We start from the raw sequence: 19062 nt of genomic DNA, 5'->3' as shown, positions 1-19062 counted from the left end.
CCAATTTTATAACAACCTCTAAAATACTGAATGGTTTGGTTCATTAAAATGGACTTGAGAAGAATCCACAAACGGGACAAAATGACTAAGGTGTGTCTTAGTTATTGTTGAGTGATAAAACAGGCCCAAGCAACTGAAAATCAGGTTGGGTTTTTAAACGGACTAATCGGGCTAAAGCTTACAAGACACAGACTTTGACTCAGGTCATTCTATTTACAGACATCAACTAAAGTCCATTGAATGGAAACAACTCGTCTAAACTCATTAAGCTATGATAATTTCAACATAATAACGAGTACAACTGGATTAATACATTATGCGGAAAGTAAAAAAATACCGAAAAAGTTTCAAACAATAAAGTTTACAACAACGGAGCCTTAGTCGAATTTTTGGCCTCTAGACTTATTCCAAATAAGAACCTGACAATCTGGAAAACACCATTTTTTGACATGGAAGTGTAACCCCACAACACAAAATACACTCTGTAGACAGTAGTAACTAATCACTTGAATACATATTTTATAACCCCAGGAAAGTGAGTGGTCATGAAGTAGTCTTCCCAATCAATGATCTTAGGATCGAAGTAAAACACATCGGTCTCGATACCGCCCTCCCTCGCTGCCATTCGTAACTTTTCCGTGTTTATATCGTCGTACCTGAAAGCGAACAAACAGAGACCCATCATTGGCACTACATATAATCATGGGTATGAAGGTGTGCAAAAACATTTGCTGAAGAATACTTACATGCCCTTGAAGAACAAGTAGGGTTTGTAGAGTTCTACCAACCGCATCAAAAACATGATTTTTCTACTCAGATGAGAGTACGTTCCTTCGAAAAAATGGCAAAATGTTGTATTTGCTAATTGTAGTCCCTGAAAAGAAGCACAAGAATTAAAGGAAGCCAAGATCAGCTTTAGGAAGTTTATTAATTACAGGAAATTAATAGATGATATTCATTTGGCTGTAACTCACACATTTCAACTAAATCTCAACTATAAGTTTCAAATTCTCGACAGTTTTCTTGAAAAACTTTCATGTCCTAATGGCCTTGTTCGTTTTATTTGTAATAAAGTTTTTTGAGGATGCGAAAAGTAAAGACATAGACCAAAAGCCAAAAAAAGTTAACCAAATACCAAAAAATAGGCCTAAAAATGAACTTTTTTTTTCTTTATGATCTCACTCTCTTGTTTTCCTAATTTGTTTTTAGTCGAACACAAAATTCAAATTGAAAAAAGCAAGCAGAAGAAAAAAAGTTAGCAGGCGAGTTGGGTGTCGATTGCATGTCATGCATTTCGTTTCGTTATGATGTTTTCTACTTTCTATCATTTTAACCTTTGATTAATAAAATTTTCTTTGTTCTAAACAAAAAGAAAAGGAAAAAAAAAAGGCTTAAAAGGCAAAAGTTGAGGGAAATGAATCTTATTGTTTCCAACCAAAAAAAAAAAACACAAACCTTGAGTGGAAGCAAGTACCAAATGGCCATGTATCTGTGGAAGCTAGCCATGGAGGTTAACCTAGTAACGTTGCCAACTTTAACAGCCTTTCCATCTCTTCCAATCCATGGGTGTTTTTGGAAATAAAGTTGGACATAATCCTGAACAGAATTCAATCTTATTGGATTTGATACTGAGGAACCCACTTGGTAGATCACCACATGATCATCTGATGCCAACTGATCATGAGTTGCATTAGCTGCCATTGCTACCAGCATTGAATTCACCACCATGTCAGCTGGGATCTGCACAATTTGATCAATACTCATACTTCAAGAGATTATTAAATTCTGTCCGGCTCAAAGGGGGTTTTCCGCCAGCACCCCCTGGACTCTCTTTGTGCATTTTTTTGGGTAATTCAAACCGTGCATTTTGTAAGTTCTGTAAAATAATGTATCTACGCAAAAAATCAGCTTATCCGGACATCAATAGGTATGTCAAAAGTTGAGTTTTGAGTTCTAGACCAAAAACTCAACTTTTGACATACATATCAATGTCCGGACAGCTGATTTTTTGCATGAATACATTATTTACAGTCCCTACAAGATGTATGATTTGGATTGCCCAAAAAATGCGTGAAGGGGGCCCACGGAGTGGCAGAAACCCTCCTTTTCCGGCTCATCCCGACAAAATTTACACTTCAATACTACTAGATTACAAGCCATTATATATCTAGTTTTTTGAATGAATCTATTTTAGTTGGTGACTAACCTGACTAATTCACTTTCATGCCTTGATCTTGATTCAAGTTCTGCTTTTGCCTAGGTGTTGAGGCCCATTCCGTTAAAGTTCTTATTTTTTAAGTATTTTTTTCTCGCTTTACGAGACTGATCATTTTCTCACAATTTATCACCTATAATTCAAAATGTAAATACTTATTCCTCTTAGTGGAACGGGGCCTCACCTTCTTTTCTTTTTCTTTTTTTTGTGGTACTTCGAAATATTTGGGCACTTAATTTAGTCGAGATGTGTGAAAACTAACCCAGATACCCGACTCCAAAATATACTTGCTCACCATATCTGGCATCTAGATCAATGTGGAAATTAAATGAGTTACTATTATTAAGTTATTATAGCTCACCATATCTAATATAGATTGTGAATCACCCAAGAGGCACGTCAATCTTCCTTTTCCATAACTAACCACGAAGCTATCAACAGTTCTGCATCCAACAAAACAGAGTTAATGTGAACGTACATAAAATTTAGCAAATCAAACCAAATCAATTTGACATTTCAATGGGTGGTTGCAAAACTTTATTTCAGCGGTGACAAAAATGTAAGAACTTTTTGCGTACAAAAGCTTCATATGGAATAATACATTAACTTAGTTTCAAAAAAGAATAAATATATATAGCTATTTTGGTTGAAAACTTATCGAGCTTAGTTTATTTTGTTTTATTGAGTTATATGATCTACTTACCTACAAATTTAAGTAAATTTTCAATTATTTTGAACTTGTGCGAACGATCTAGTGCAGACGATATCAAAGAAAAACCAAATTATGTGCAAAAGCTACATAATTTTTTTTTTCTGATCACCAAATTATGTAGCTTTACACTTCAAAATAATTCATTAAAATTGTATGTAGTGTAAAGCTACATAAAATTTTAATGCATTGTTTTGAACCCATTCTTTTTCATCGTTCAGCTCAGTGGAGAGCTATTTTGAAATGGAATGGGATCAGTTTATTAAAGTGGGCTGGATAGTCTGTTTGTGCATATTTTTGGGCCCTTTTTAATTCTACTTAAATGATCGGAATTGTTCATTTTCTAAAACTTGTTGAGAATTAACATTAGCCATGCCGAAAATTACATTGATCGGGTATCGTCTGGCATGATTTCGGAGCGCATTCGAGTTTGAGAAAAAAAGGCTTGAAATGAGTACCGAATATTCCTGTGTCGTAAACCATTTGTTCTCGAGATAAATGCGTTCCCAATTTGTACCAAACGTTATCCGATCAACGTGATACTATCGAACCAACCGGGAAAGGGTTTCTTTGTTGACATTTTACCTGATACCTTCAACCCAACCGGGGAAGGGTTCTTTGTAAGTACTAGTAATAATGGTGGGACGGAGGATGACCAGAGGAGTACTATTAGTATTTCCCTTGATTTGCCCCAAAAGCATTTCTCCCATTGCCTTTGTAAATACATACGTGTTTGGCCACCCATACTTCCTTGCTCTGTAATAATACCAAAGGAAATTACATATTAACCCTTTTTTTTGCAATAAATTTTTTTTTTTAGGGAATCCTATGTTGATTGATTCAAGAAGGATTGATAGTGGGAAGTGATTTTCGCACTCCTCAAATTGTTAACCGCACTCCTAAGGAGAGTGCGAAGATCGACCTATATTGATTTGTTAACAATTTGGGGAGTGCGAAAATCACTCCCCTTGATAGTATGTGAGAGTTTTTGAATCACCCTCCATTTTGACATTTCTTTATTGCATTTATCGGATTCCCTCGTGAGTGTTGTGAATATATAATAGTTGTTCTTGGGACGCATTCTCAGATAGTTTATTCTGTTTGAATAGTATGATTAGCTAGTTTGATCATCGTACTATTCAAACAGAATACATGTTGTATCATCTTGCACTTTGTATCTTGAGAATTATTGCATCAAACTTTGATCAGGATCCAACAAATTCAAACAGAATAGATGTTGTATCATCTTGCACTTTGTATCTTGAGAATATATTATTGCATCAAACTTTGATCGGGATCCAACAAATGAATAAGTAAAACAAGGAGGGTTAATTAGGTAAATAAATTAAGTTGATTAATTTTTCGAGATTCATGTACCACACACCTTTGAATGCCCAAATCCTTCATTACCAGAGTAATTTCTTGTTCTGTAGCCTCCTTCGCCTGGAGTTCAATCAATCTCTCCTCCATGATTTTCTTCTCCATGTCAAGGTCTAAGTTTAACCCGTTGAGCGTCTCTCCCATGCAATAGGGTTTTTCGAGTATAAGTCCTGCCCTCTCGCCGGATACATAAGCTGAAAGAAAAAATGACCATCCCGATTGATGTTATACTAAGGGGCATTTTGGCCAAATAATTCAAAATGGAGTTGGGACTTAAACCCGGCCCGGCACACTTGCCAGCAAAAATAATTAAGAAGAAGGAAAAATGCAATATGCTGTTGTATTTGTCTTCAAAGGAATATTTCAGGTAAGAGAGAAAAAGAGAGAAGAAAGAGAGAGATGTTTAAACAAAGAGATTGTCTTATTTAAATCCGGACCGTCAAAAGTCGGAACGGACACACACGATTCACCTCCGTAAACTCCTGTTCACGGAAGCTCCGTTAAAAAGATTTTTCCTTCAACAAAATTAGTAGTAGAAAGGTAAGAGTCTGATAACAAACATTGAAGAAGATCGTACTAACCAGTAGATACGTGCAGAAGCATCTTTAATTTCGCACACATTTTGGAAAAGTCCAAAACATTCTTGGCTCCCATTGTATTGAGATTGAATGCAACATCATATCTAGATAAAAATAAATTAAAAAAAATTTGATCAAAGAAACAATACTCACGCATATTTCATTGTACACTTTGATGAATAGTAAATCTCAATGATTATAAATCCCGTTCCGCTAATATTCATATTTTTTAAGTACTTATTTTCTGTTTATGAGGCAAGTCATTCTCTCACAATATATCACCTTATTTCAAAATAAAAAAATACTTATTTCTTTTAGCAGAACGGGATCTAATTGATATTTGGACTAACATGTATGTAGTATAAAAAAAAAAAGTACCTTTCATCAAAGTTGGTTGTTGCAGCTAAATTAACCACAATATCAACCTCTCTCCTCATTTCTTCTGCCAAATTAGAGTCTTTCACACCCATGTACTTTTCACAGGTGATATCACCAGGGACAAGAGTGACTTTTTCCGAAATTAGGGTTTGAAAGCTTGCAGCTCCCATTTTCTCTCTGAGAACCCTAAATAAGTCCTTTGCTATGGCCTACATTGATAAATCATTCACAAAACATTCAAAAACATAAATTTTATGAAAAAGTAATTACTAAGATACAGGCTATAGATATATATATATACACACACACACCTAACCATTTGCTACTTCACTGTCACTTTTCTTGGTGTGTTTGGTCTCAAGTATTGGATTGGTGGCATACTAATTGGGTGTGTCCGTCTTCGATAGCGGACCTCATGTGTGGGTGGTTCGACAACAACTTCCGTAAATTGGAAAAACACATTTGGGAAGTGTGCTTCTATGCAACAATCTGGTCCATTTGGATGATGCGGAATGGCTGTATTTTTAAGAATGCGACTGCAAGCTCAGAGGAGGTGGTGGATATTATTAAGTTTAGGGTTGCGATGTGGATTAAAGTCAAATTCAATGTTAGGATGTACACTGTGGAGGATTTCAAAAGATTTTTAGATGGCATTCGATCGCTTAATTTGTAATTTGTTTTGACGATTATCATTCAACTTCTAACTGGATGATTATCGTCTTCCCTTTCCCCAGTTGAGTTGAGCATGTTCGCTCCTCAACCTTCCCCCCTCGATGTAACCTTTCGAGTTCTATGAAATTTCTTTTAGCCGAGCAAAAAAAAAAAACGTGAGTAACAAATAAAGTAATTTACTGACAGAAAGAAAAATAAAATAAATTTTCGGTTGGTGTCTTACCAACGTTTGTGTTTAGAGAGTGCTCGGCTTATTGACATTTTTGGTCCCCAAAGTATTACTCGCGTTTCGTTTTAGTCCCCAACCTATTGGTCCCTAATGTTTCAATTTTGTGTTTAAAAGGTCCCCACCGTTAACTCTTTAGCCTCTTTCCGTCAAAATGATTGGACTAATTACAAATATCACCCTTAAGATTTATAGCTGCGTATTAGTTAGGCCCCAACCCTATTTCTATAAAGTTTATTCAAATATTTTTTGCATTTGTTTATTTTGCATAATTTTTTTTTGAATTATTGATTCATCTCAACGAGAAGAATCCAAAAACTAAAAATTATTATCGAAAGTAATTTTTTTTGAATAAATTACGACAATAATCCAAAAAATTGTTTGTTCTGGGCACTGCCGCTCGTAAGTCACTTACCACCGCAATCACCCACCGCCGTTGCCACTTTAACCCACCATAGGCACCTATTCAAGTCACCACCTCATAGAACCCACATATATTAAGACCTATTTTCGAGAAATCAAAAAGATGGACTATTTTTCTTCTTTATTAAAAAAAAATTTAGTTTTAGTTTTACATCCATTTTTCATGGATTATTGGTTTGTCGAATCTAAAATGTAAAAAATTAAGATACTTTTCTTTAAAAAAGAGTTCATTAAAAATCAACCAATAATAAGGTTTTTAACCCAAAAAGCACTACCCTAGGGTTCAAGGTTAGGCGTTTGGGTTTAAAAATTTACTAACCAAACTAATTTTTGTGGAATAAAGACAAAAAAAAAAAAATTATCATCATTTTTTGTGGATTATTGGTTGGTTTTTATGAACTTTTTTTAAAAAATTATCTTAATTTTTTACTTTTTAGATTCCTCTTGTCGATACAAACCAATAATCTACGAAAAATAGATGCAAAACAAAAAATTTTTAAAAAAAATGAATAAAGACCAAAAAGTAATCCACCTTTTTAATTTCTCGAAAACAGGCCTTAATATATGTACGTTCTTTTTTTATCCGCGTATGTATGTTTATTTACTTTTTAACTCCTTTTATATATCTATGTATATACCATAGGAAAAATAAGGTAAATGACCCCATACATGCATAAAGATAGAGCAATGAATGAGGGAGAGGGGGCCGGAACTTAAGCGATAATGGGGGAGTCAAACTTCAACGGTTATGGATTCTATGAGGTGGTGACTTGAATGGTTGGCTATGGAATGGGTTGAAGTGGAAAAGGCGGTGGGTAATTGCGGCGGTAAGTGACTTACAAGTGGTGGGGGTAAGTAGAGGTCGGAACAGAAATTTTTTTTTAGATTATTGTCATAATTTATTCAAAAAAATTTACTTTCCATAACAATTTTTTGTTTTTTGGATTCCTTTGATCGAGACAAATTAATAATTTAAAAAAAATGACGCAAAACAAACAAATACGAAAAAGATTTGAATAAACTTTATAGAAATAGGGTAGGGGCTTAACTGATATGCAGTTATAAGTCTTAAGGGTGATATTTGTAATTTTTCCAATCATTTTGCCAAAAAGAGGGTACGGAGCTAACGGTGGGGACCTTTTAAACACAAAATTAAAACATTGGGAACCAATTTCGCGCAATTGGTAGGTTGGGAACTAAAACGAAACGCGAGTAATACTTAATTTGGGGATGAAAAATGTCAATAAACCGAGAGTGCTCAAGATTGGTCATGCGGTTTGTGTCCTTCCCCCTACTAAGTTGTTGTAATATCTACCAAGTTAATTAATAAAAAATCTCTTTCAAAAGAATTTAAGTAATTAAATCTGGTCTATAAATTTTACTTTCTGGATTATGTTTCCCTTCATATGTATCACGGCGGTCATTAAAAGTAGGGGTGACTCGACCACATGCACTAAAGTTCAAAAATATGCTTGGAACAGTTTAACATTTTAATTGAAATGTTGCACATTAATTTGGTCCTAGAATACATACATACATATACAGTCATTTTCAAATGAGGACATCTTCATTTCTTCCATTTTCAGTTCGAATTTTGATAATCCGAGCCGCTCAATGTGTTCAGAATGTGATTTTAAGAATAAACGTGAGGAATCAGCAAAAAAAATGACCAGGAAGGGCTTCATCCGAGTAGTTTTTATTTGAACCGTTCGATAAAAATAAATAAAAACTGCTCGGATGAAGCCTTTCCGGCCATTTTTTTTTGCTGATTTCTCGCGAGTACCCTTAAAATCACATTCTGAACACATTAAACGGCTTAGATCATTGAAATTCTATCGGGAAAGGGAGGTCCTTATTTTATTAAATTAAGGTGGTCATTAGGAGAAGGAGACTCCATATATATATATAAAACCAAAGATAGCTTAATTAATTCCTTAAAAATCTTACTGAAGATTAATTTATTATGCTCTGTGTCATTGCCAAACTCAATCAAATCCTTAATTAATGGTTTCAATATTAAAGAAAGCTATTTATGCTTAATTATTACTCGTAATTAATTACCTCATCATGAAACCTTTGAGATGCAGACTTGGCATCTGGAGCTCTTACAAGTAGATACAGCTTCTTCACATTAGGTTGAACTCTTAGTATCTTCTCCACAAATACTATACAACGTAAAAGGCAAAAATAAAATCATGAGAGAGAGAGAGAGAGAGAGAGAGAGAGAGAGAGAGAGAGAGAGAGTGATTAAAAATTAAAAATAACGTTAATTATACGTGCAATTAACATAAAGTACATCAATCTCCCAAACGCAAGGACGAAATTACAGTTCACAATAAAGTCAATACAAAATTCCCTTTTCAAAAACAAAAACGATGAGTTCACAATAAAGTCAATACAAAATTCCTTTTTCAAAAACAAAGACGATGAGAGGGTGAATTCATAAAGTTCAAGGACACTGAAATCCCTACACCAAAATAACATAAAATGCCAACAAAGCTATGTAATAATTATATATAAGGGTATTTTCATAATTATATTACAGTTCAATTTCAGTTACGGCTACGGTTTCGCTGCGGTTATCATATAAAACCGAAACCAAACTACCTGGCCCTATTTTGCTAATGAAAAAACCATATCCACAGTTGCGACTGAAAATTAGTTAAAAAACTGTCCCGACCGGTTCGGTTTGGTTAACATCGATTCAGGTGAATTGTCATTCCACAAAGAGTGGAGTACGTACTCTTTGCCAGAAAGCCAGTGGCACCGGTGACTAAAATGCTCCTGTTCTCAAGAAACTGAGCAACATTACCCAACTCCATTGGAGATGAAAAATGGAGAGAGAGAGAGAGAGAGAGAGAGAGAGAGAGAGAGAGAGAGAGAGAGAGAGAGAGAGAGAGAGAGAGAGAGAGAATATGACATGGAAAGCACACAATTGTCCAATTTATATGTGTGGGTTAGAGCTTCCCCAAGGTCGATCCCAAGAAAAATGTGCTAAAATATGTGCTACGATTCTTGTACATTACGCGTACAATATTAAAAATGGGGCCGTATTTGTCTGTCCTACGAGTGTGTTATTTTAAAAATTGAATAGGTAAGGAAAATTCTAAAATCAGTTCAATGGGCTGATAATAATGAGTGTGTAAATGTGTAATAAAGGGTATATAAAGTACACCGAAATACGTGTTTTCCTTGTCTTCTAGTGTGTTTATCATCAATCCAGTGGGCTGACAATATCAAGACCGTTTTGTGCCTGTTTTAGGTCTTAAGAAGAAGATCGGAACCGCTAATTTGGTTCAAAATATTTTTTAAGATCGTTCAAAAAAATTAGCTTTGTTTGTTATCGATAAGAGTGTTTAGGAAACATCAAACTTTGCATTAGAATTTGGCCTGAATTCAGAAGCAAAGTTGGATGTTTTGTAAACACTTTTATTGATAACGGATAGAGCTGATTTTTTTTCAGGGATCTCACACAAAATATTTTGAACAAAATAAACAGTTCCGATCATTTTTGTGAGACGCAAAATGGATACAAAATTGCGATGTATGCGTTGTTTGCACCCTTAATTGCTATACGCATAGCAGCTCTCACTCCATAAGAGAGGAGTAGGTTTCTCCCTCTAGGAACAGAGAAAGAAAGCTCTCTTACCCTTTTTAAATATTTACCAAAATAGTGATGGTTTCCATATTCTCTCTCTCTCTCTCTCTCTCTCTCTCTCTCTCAAAGAACTCATTCAGTTGAATGAAAAAGATATCATCTTGTGTTCAAATACCAAAAAAGTTGTAGAATCCAGAATTTTAAGTTTTTCACTGGAAAACACTTTTTGATCCACAAAATACATCCTACTAAAAAGGAGGAATTCTAGTTTTCTTGCAAAACTCTTTATTAACTGAACACATACAGAAAAATGATTTTCACGTTCCTTTGATTCACTTCACTCCATTTTTCTCGAGAATACAGTTCACACACAATATTTTCGACAAATGAACGGAGACTAAAAATTTCTTTTGAAAGGCAAAACTCTTTTTTTAAGAGCAAAAAAGAAATTTATTAATTTTTGAAAATAAATTAGGTCTATTTAATGATTTTCTCAATAAACTCTTTGAATTGCTCAATGAAAGATTTATATAGGATCCCTAAATTTTCATATCTCACATAGGAGGTTTCCTATTTGGATGCAATAGTACTGTAAAGTAAAATTGGTAATATGTATACCGACTCATATATCGTACTTCTTCCGTTCCGATTTGTTTGTTCACTTTTTGACTTTTAAGTGTTCCAAAATGTTTGTCCATTTGACTTCTAATTAGACCGATTTTCCCTTTTTGCCCTTTCTTTAGTGGAATAAAGTAACTTTTTTGAAAAAATTGAGGGTAAATGTGGAAAGTTGAATCTTTTTAGGTATAATAATTGTGTTCCCTAAAAAAGTTAAATTTTCAAGATTCGACAAATAAATTGGGACGGAGAGAGTACTTAATTTGGGATATTTATTAATCTATCCTCATATTTTTCATATTTATGGAATGACCTGTTTGTTTACGAGCCAAACACTCATAGCTCAAACTTGGCTTGAATTCGTAAACAAATGAAAAAATGTGATTGGGCTTGACTTATTTTTATGGGAAAATGATGGCCCAAGACGTGTTTTGATAATTAATACCCGCCAAGGACATTCTTAGCATTAAAAAATATTCTCAGCATGTCTTTAGAGGGTATTAATTATCAAAAACACGTCCTTGGCCGTCATTTTCCCTATTTTTATAAGGGAGTTTGAACAAGCCAAAAGTCAAGTCAAGCTCAAGCTCAAGCTGTTTGGATCGTTGCTCGTTCTTGATATTTTAGGCCTCTAGTTGGCAGCTTTGGATTTTTGTTCCTTAACTGTTTCTCTTCTCAACTTCTTGTCGGCAGTTCCACCCCCTCCCTGCCCTCTTTCTTTTTGTTCCCTCTTCCTTTCCTCCCGATGTACCATTGTCAAGTTTTTCCTCAATAATATTTTTGCCGTTTAAAAAAAAAATCAACATAAAAGAGAAGAAACCTAACAACAAACCAAAGAAAGGAAAGCAGCGTGCCAAGCAACATCCGCAGGCTCTGATGACAAACATCGTTTGTTATAGTAATTTTTTGCATATTATTTTGAGTTTTATCTAAAGTCGATTAATATTTATATCATTAATCTTTTCATTTTTTAGTACAAAAGTCGCCACCAACTACGGCAAAATTTTGGCTCTATTACCTTCGCACATGCTCGAAAAAACCCCCTAAAAAGATAACTATTTTTTATGATTATTTCAGATTAAAGTATTTTATAATGTAAAATATTTACCTTACAAAAGTTGGAGTCTTAAGGTTTATAGAATAAATTTTCAGAAATTAAGAACTAGCCTCGAGATTATTGATAATATGACATGCTATTATTGTTACAATTTTAATATGATCAAACTATGTATATATGCTCGTTAATCTTGCATTCAAAATATTTTGAACAGAGAAAAAAGGTTTTAGTAATCATAAAAATCAAAAGACGAAGTCAATACAATATTCCCCGTATAAAATCGTCTCAATCCGATATCGATAAGGGCATTTACGAAATGTCCATTTTTGCTTCAAAATTTGACCTGAATTCTGAAGCAAAGTTGGACATTTCTTAAATGCCTTTATCGATATCGAATGGAGCTGGTAATTTACGGAAACCCTAAACAAAATATTTTGAACAACATAAGTGGCTCCGATTATCTTTGTGAAACTGACGACGGGTCCAAACTTGCATTGTGAGCGCAGTTTTTGTACAGCTTGCTGTACTCTCATATTCTTTCCGTTTTTAAAGTACTGAAAAAAAAGAAAGAAAGAAGGGCAAATTTCACTGACCTCCCCTGAGGTTTCTGACACATGCAAAGACCTCCCCTGAGGTTTTTGAAATTTCACTTACCTCTCTTGCTTTTGCTGACAATGTCAAGCCCTCCCCCAGTCGTTAACTTGCATCAGATGGCGTTAACTGATGTGTTTAAAAGACCAGAATACCCCCTAATAACAATGCTTGAGTAATTGTGCAGGGCACTTTTTCATATTATCTTTCACAAATATTAGTCAATTGTAATTATGAATCCATCTGATCAAAAACTAAATACACATCGTAACGGAAGTAATTGGTTGTTTCTTAAGAGAACTGAAGCAAATGTTTAACCCATTTCCTTCTTTTTGAATTTGTATTAGATTCGATTAATCATCCTTTTTGGCGAGATGAGTCTAAAAAATAAAATGTCATTACCAAAAGCAACAAAAATAAAAAAATTTACTGAGACGAAAAAAATACCAAACAGCTAGCATTGTTAATTTTTTTACTATCTTATGAGTTTTTTCAAATTGTGGTCGACATTTTTTTATTATTTTTGTCGAGACAGACTATTAATCCTAAAAATTAGGATAAAACCCTCCATAAAAATTTACAAAAAGTAAAAAATACTAAACAAAACATTTAGGAAGAATGGCCCAACAGATGAACTTGATGGAGAAAACTAGCATAGAAAAGAGAATCATAATACTTCTCCGGGCCACTATCTACTACTATTTTTTTATTATTACCACCATTTTTTTTTATAATTCAGATATTTGGATCAGTTTATACGCATCTTGACTAACCTTGGGGGTTCAATCCTACCACCCACTTGCACAGAGCCCAACTAAAGCCAAAACAAAACTCCATATCGACTAACCCCAAAGGAGTTGATAGCACCTGAGAGATTCCGAACCCATAATCTTAGGAAGGAGTAGTAAATCTCTAAGTCTAGTTTTAACCACCGAGATGACCTATTGGGCTTTATTTTACCATTATTTGACTAATGGCATCCAGCACGTCCGCTACCATTATTTTCTTTTTTTTTTGGTCAAGCGGAAAATCATACATTAACTTAGACGATCAAAGTCTACAAACCAGATAACCGGCATTCATAAAGGTTCAAAAAGACTACGAGAGTCGTAGACTAGATCCTAAGATGGCCAACACCCATAGCATCGGCCAAGGCAAATTCCCTAACTGCAAAAGGAATGGAGCTAGAGACTACTAAATTTTGATTCTGCTGCGATCCAAGTCTGGCTAGGCAATCGGCAGTTTGGTTGGCTTGACGATAGATGTGGACGACCGATGAATTTGTCCAGGCCGCAATTCTTCGAGCTTCTTCAACTACATGACGGTGAGGGTGATCAACAGGTGGTCCTTCATTGTAAAAACCAACTGCCACGCTCGAATCAAACTCTATGGTAACATTTGACATGCCCTTTTCCAAAATGATCGTGAGACCTCTGTAAATAGCCCATATCTCTACTTCCAAGCTGCTGGTGCAGGTTGCTTTGCCATAATAACCTAGGATCCAGTTCCCCGAGCTATCTCTGATCACTCCTCTAAAGCCAGCCGTATTGGTGGACTCATAGAAGCAGCCATCCGTGTTCAACTTTAGATGTCCTGGTGAGGGTAAAACCCAAAATATCAGAGTCCCATGATGTTTATCATTGGCATGTAAAGCCTTAAAAGCAATAAAAATTTCCTTAGCGTAGATATTAACTTGCCTTAAGCACATAGTTGATGTTGTTTCAACATTGTCAAAGCTCATCTTGTTGCGAGCTTTCCACAGTTGCCAAAGTGAAACCACAAAAACCATGGCCCAGGGCATGTTAACATCCAAACGAAAAGGAGTTTTCTTTTTGGCATTGAAAATAATCCAGTCTTTGACTGGTAAATTAAGGCTTGCATTTAACCAATGATGATGCCGGAGGCATTTCCAAAAATCTACAGCTTTAGGACAAGTGCGAAAGATGTGATTAATGTCCTCAGGGGTTTCATCACATCTAGGGCAGTAGTCCATGGGAATAATGCCCCTTCGAACTCGTAAAGAGTTCGTTGGGAGACTATTGTGTAACACAATCTAGAGGAAGAATTTCAATTTTGAAGGAATTTTTAGTTTCCAAATCCAAGTCCATTCAGAGGTAGTACTAGAAGCAGGGTTAGTAATGTTATAAGCTGTCCCTACTGTAAAAGTACCATTAGAAGCACCTACCCAAGTAGGATGATCAGGGGAAATGGAAAACAAAGACAGATTTAAAGCAACAATACCATCAATAGTAGTAATATCCACAATTTGAGATATAGAAGAGAGGTCCCAGGTACCATTGGTAGTAATGATAGAACTCAATTTAGTATTGTTAAAACAGTGAGTACCAGGAAAATTATGAATTAAAGGACCATCTCCATACCACCAGTCCAACCAAAGATCTATGTGTTGTCCATCTCCAATGACCCATTTGATCCCCTTTTCCAGGATTTTTCTGGATTTCATAATGCTACGCCACACAAAAGAGGCAGGTTTCTTACCTGTCCAAGAAAAGATAGAAGTATTCTGCAAATATTTATCCCTAATCAAAGATATCCAGGGATTTTCTTCTTGATTAGTGATCTTCCAGCCAAGCTTAGCTAATAGAGCAATGTTCTAATGCCTAGCTTTTCTAATTCCTAGACCCCCATTAGGCTTATTCATGCAAACTTGATTCCAGTTTATAAAGTGAATCTTCTTTTTTGTTTCAGTATCTCCCCAAAGAAAATTCCTGTTAAGTCTGTCAAGCTTCTCACAAACACTTACAGGAAATTCCATGGTCTGCATAGAATAGCTAGGGATGGTGGAGGACACAGATGTATCATAGTAGCCCAACCCGCGAGATTCATGGTATTGTTTATCCAGCCAGATAGTTTACCCTGGACCTTTTCCACAATGTTAATAAAGTGATTTTTGCTCACCCTACCATGTATAAGGGGAATACCAAGATATTTTCCCAAATCGTTAGTAAGCTGGATTCCAACAATATTGCTCAACCGATTAGCCCTATCCCTAGGCACATTAGGAGATATGAACATCTTAGACTTGTTGAAACTAATGCACTGACCCAACATATCACAAAAAGTGTTGAGGGTATCAATCATGGCATGGCAGGTATTAAAATTATCTGCACCAAATAAGATCAAATCATCAGCAAAAAATAGGTGAGTTAGATGAGTGGAATGACGAGAAACCTTGATTCCTTTCCAACTACCTTCATTAGCTTTTTTATTAATAAGAATTGATAATCTTTCCATGCAAAGCAGAAAAAGATAAGGGGAAAGGGGATCCCCTTGTCTAAGCCCACGTCCAGGAGAAAATTCAGGGAGAGCCTCTTCATTCCACAGAATAGAAGTGGATAGGTTAGTAACACAAGTCATTATGAGCTTTATCCAATTAGGGCTGAAATTGAAAAATCCCAAAGTGTCAGCAAGGAAATCCCAAGATATCTTGTCATAAGCCTTTTCCAAATCAATTTTAAAAATCATTCCTCCCTTTTTCCCTTTCTTTTTTATTCAAAGTGTGAAGAACTTCTTGAATAATAATAATATTATCCAAGGTGGATCTCCCAGGAATGAAACTGTTTTGAGTGGGGCTGATGATGGATTTGAGAAAAGGCCTCAATCTAGCAACAAGAATTTTGGTGATGGCTTTATAAATCACATTGCATAAACTAATAGGCCTAAACAATTTGACAGTATCAGGCTTCTGGCATTTAGGAATAAGAGCAATGAAAGTTCTATTCAGCTCAATTGGTATGGTCCAAGTAGTGAAACAAGTTTGAATGAACTTACAAACCTCCGGGCCCACTATGTTCCAATATTTATGGTAAAAAATAGCTTGAAAGCCATCAGGACCAGGAGCTTTGTAAGGTTGGATACTTTTAATACTTTCCCAAATCTCAGCATTAGAAGGGCAAGTGTTAAGAAGCAAATGGTCAGAATCAGGAATAATATTGTGATTCCCAGACGAGTGAGCCCTGGAAGAAGAAACAGGGGACCTAGTGAAAAGGTCAGTAAAGTGGGATTGAACAAGATTGGCAAGTTCATTAGGTTCCTCGATCCAACTATTATTAGCATTTTTCAAGCATGTGATTTTTGCCTTATTCCTGTGAATGATGGTGGATAGATGAAAAAATCTAGTGTTTTTATCACCCGAAGTGATCCACTTAGTCCTGGACTTTTGATACCAAAGAATCTCTTCCTGATTAAGGATCTCGTTAAATTCAGCGATAAGATCTTTTTCTAAACATCGAAGGCTGTGAGAGAAACGGTAATCAAAAGATCTTTGAAGCCCTCCCAAACGAGCAAGAACCCAACGTTTCCTTCTAAAAATATTGCCAAAAACCTCTTTATTCCAGACCATTGCTTCTTTAGACACATTTTTAATGCGATCAAAAATGTTCAGCCCATGCCAAGCGTTAGCAACCAGATGTTCAAAAGAAGGATTCGTTAACCACGCAGCTTCCATACGAAAAGGTCTACTAATGGGATTAAATCTATTTTTACCGAAAACATGAATTAATATAGGTGCATGATCAGAATAAGTACGAGGAAGGTTTTGGACCATACCTTCTGGAAAAAGATTTCGCCATTCCTCATTACAGAGAGCACGGTCAAGACGTTTTTGGACATTTGCCATACCTTTTCTCCCATTGTTCCAGGTGAACTTGGGGCCTGAGAACCCCAAGTCTACCAGGTTGCAGTTATTGACATGGTCGGCAAATCTTCGTCTTTGGCTAGAGTTAGTATCCACTGAAAAGCTACGACCTTCAGAAGAATTTAGTGTGTCGTTTAGATCGCCCGCCACCAGCCAAGGTTTATTGTTGCTGTGGGCTTGGACTTCCATATCTTCCCACATAATTTCTCTATTTTTGGGGTTAGGGCTGGCATAAGCAGTAGTAAGAACCCAATCCTCAAAGCCATCCTTCGTGATCTCAGAATGGATAGCTTGAGAGGAGGCATGGGTAATGTTTTTGGATACCTTGGAGGTATCCCATACAAGCCAAATTCCTCCAGCTCTACCATTGGGGTTCACATAAGCCGAACCGGAGAAACCCAAGTTTTTGAAAAAGAGCCCCATTTTCCTGAAAGTAATTTTTGTTTCAAGGAGGCCCACGATCTCAAGCTTATGCATTCGGACAAGCTCAGAAAAATGGTGCTTAAAGTTGTCATTACCTGCACCTCTACAGTTCCAGAGCAAAATATTGAAACTGGGCATTAAGAAATTATCGTCCAAAGAAAATCTGTTACCAAGGTCCAGAAGCCTAAGAATCCTCATGCGGTATGCTGGTGGTTTCCACAAGGGATGGAGCTTCACGTGGTACCGATACTGATCTCCTCCGATAGCCTCGTTTATCTTTATCTTCATGCTCGTTCCTTCCGCCCACCATACGGTCGCGATGTGGAGAAGAGCTTCTGTCTCTGCATTGAGTACCACCCTCTCCTTGTCGTCCCTGAGCAGCAGCTTCTGCATTCCTGGCAAATTCATGGTAAGTTACCGTGGTGGTGGCTGCCAAATCCGGTGGTTTAGATGTTTGAGTATGTTGATTGGGTAGCGGCTTGGTGGTGGGGATGAGAGTGGGGCTAGGGGTTGTAAAGGGCAGGTCGATAGTGATGTTAGGGTTTGGCGTTCTTGGGAGTAACCTTTTTGGGGATGGGAATTAAAACTGGTGAAGGCTGATCCGAGGTAGGAACTAGGCTAGATGTAGAGGCTTGCCCAACCAACGGGCTAAATCTGGAACCACTAGGAATTTGTTTAATGTGATTAGGCTTGTTTGGTTTACTAGTAGCAGGTTGTTGTAATGCTGGGCCTTTATCCTTGTATTGTTTTTGTTGGTTGGGCTCTGAATTTTGATATCTTTGGCCTACTCGAGGCTGTCCCATGGGCTTTGTATTCCTGGCATTGGGGTGGTTTTGTGCTTGGGCCTCTGGATTTCTCCGCCCATTTGGGCTATTTAGTTTTCTAGGCCGTCTAGAGACAACCATCCAATCCCCATACCCAATTTCTTTTGGATCCTCCTGAGCAATTTGTCCGTTAGATTTGTTGTCAGCCCTGATGTGATTGTCAACGGTAGGCTCTGCAACACCACCAGTCATCTCCATCGCCGGCAACGCTCCACAGGTCTCCCGCCGATGACCCACCCTGCCACAAGAGAAACAAATAAGATGTAAATGTTCATATTCAAGATAATAATCATATTTCTCTACTGCAATCGATGGTGGAAGCGGCTTACTCAAATCCATCTCAACGCAGATCCGGGCATAGCTACCCCGAACCGAGACCATAGTTTTGTTGTCCACTTTCAATGGTTTTCCCAACTTTTCAGCAATCTCATTGATGTTGTCCTTTTCATAAAATTCCATGGGTAGGAGTGGAACCCTAATCCAAACAGCCGTTTTAATGGCTTCTGCCATATCTGCCTTGAAGTTGCTGTGCTATTTCCTTACAGTGAGATAATGGTCTTGGATGATCCAAGGACCACCTGTGTAAACTCTGTGGTAGTCTGTTTTCGTTTCGAAACGAATGATGTAGAAACCCAGACCTACATCGATCGGAACAATTGTTCGCTCCAAATTCCAGAGTCGGTGAATTCTATCCATAAGGGTTTTGAATCCTA

At 36.4% G+C, this 19062-nt stretch overlaps 2 protein-coding genes across 4 annotated transcripts; both read right to left on the bottom strand.

Moving 5' to 3' along the window:
* Positions 1-248: 248 nt before the first annotated feature.
* LOC131307731 (alcohol-forming fatty acyl-CoA reductase-like) lies at positions 249-9464 on the bottom strand. Of its 3 annotated transcripts, none has more exons than XM_058334388.1 (9): positions 9325-9464; positions 8643-8746; positions 5261-5469; positions 4886-4986; positions 4309-4498; positions 2577-2658; positions 1456-1740; positions 747-874; positions 254-656 (listed from the first exon to the last, which is right to left on the bottom strand). In XM_058334388.1, exons 1-9 carry the CDS (start codon positions 9401-9403, stop codon positions 503-505), a joined length of 1332 nt encoding a protein of 443 aa, XP_058190371.1. In that variant the 5' UTR covers positions 9404-9464; the 3' UTR covers positions 254-502. The 3 variants fall into 3 exon arrangements, with proteins under 3 accessions (XP_058190373.1, XP_058190371.1, XP_058190370.1); XM_058334387.1 differs by lacking the exon at positions 254-656 and adding an exon at positions 3510-3680 and having other exon boundaries at positions 743-874; XM_058334390.1 differs by lacking the exons at positions 4309-4498; positions 4886-4986 and adding an exon at positions 3510-3680 and having other exon boundaries at positions 249-656.
* A 4095-nt stretch (positions 9465-13559) lies between these two features.
* On the bottom strand, positions 13560-18067 carry LOC131307071 (uncharacterized). The gene is made up of 2 exons (XM_058333488.1): positions 17015-18067; positions 13560-14038 (listed from the first exon to the last, which is right to left on the bottom strand). The coding sequence occupies exons 1-2, from the start codon at positions 17931-17933 to the stop codon at positions 13560-13562; spliced, it is 1398 nt and encodes a 465-aa protein (XP_058189471.1). The 5' UTR covers positions 17934-18067.
* Between the last annotated feature and the right edge of the window lie 995 nt (positions 18068-19062).

This window comes from Rhododendron vialii, chromosome 11a (assembly GCF_030253575.1).
Source record: "Rhododendron vialii isolate Sample 1 chromosome 11a, ASM3025357v1".
Lineage (NCBI taxonomy): Eukaryota > Viridiplantae > Streptophyta > Magnoliopsida > Ericales > Ericaceae > Rhododendron > Rhododendron vialii.
This window is presented reverse-complemented; position numbering and strand designations above follow the sequence as displayed.

Bases quoted from the DNA above. Each gene is read 5' to 3' on its own strand.
- LOC131307071 (XM_058333488.1), bottom strand. From the start codon at position 17,933: ATGAATTTGCCAGGAATGCAGAAGCTGCTGCTCAGGGACGACAAGGAG. The intron at 14,039-17,014 runs GTATGGTCCAAA...TACCCTCACCAG, and splicing joins GCGAAATCTTTTTCCAGAAG to GACATCTAAAGTTGAACACG.
- LOC131307731 (XM_058334387.1), bottom strand. From the start codon at position 9,403: ATGGAGTTGGGTAATGTTGCTCAGTTTCTTGAGAACAGGAGCATTTTA. The intron at 5,470-8,642 runs GTAATTAATTAC...TTATCAATGTAG, and splicing joins CTCAAAGGTTTCATGATGAG to GCCATAGCAAAGGACTTATT. The intron at 2,659-3,509 runs GTAAAATGTCAA...TGTTGGATGCAG, and splicing joins GGTTGGGTTGAAGGTATCAG to AACTGTTGATAGCTTCGTGG.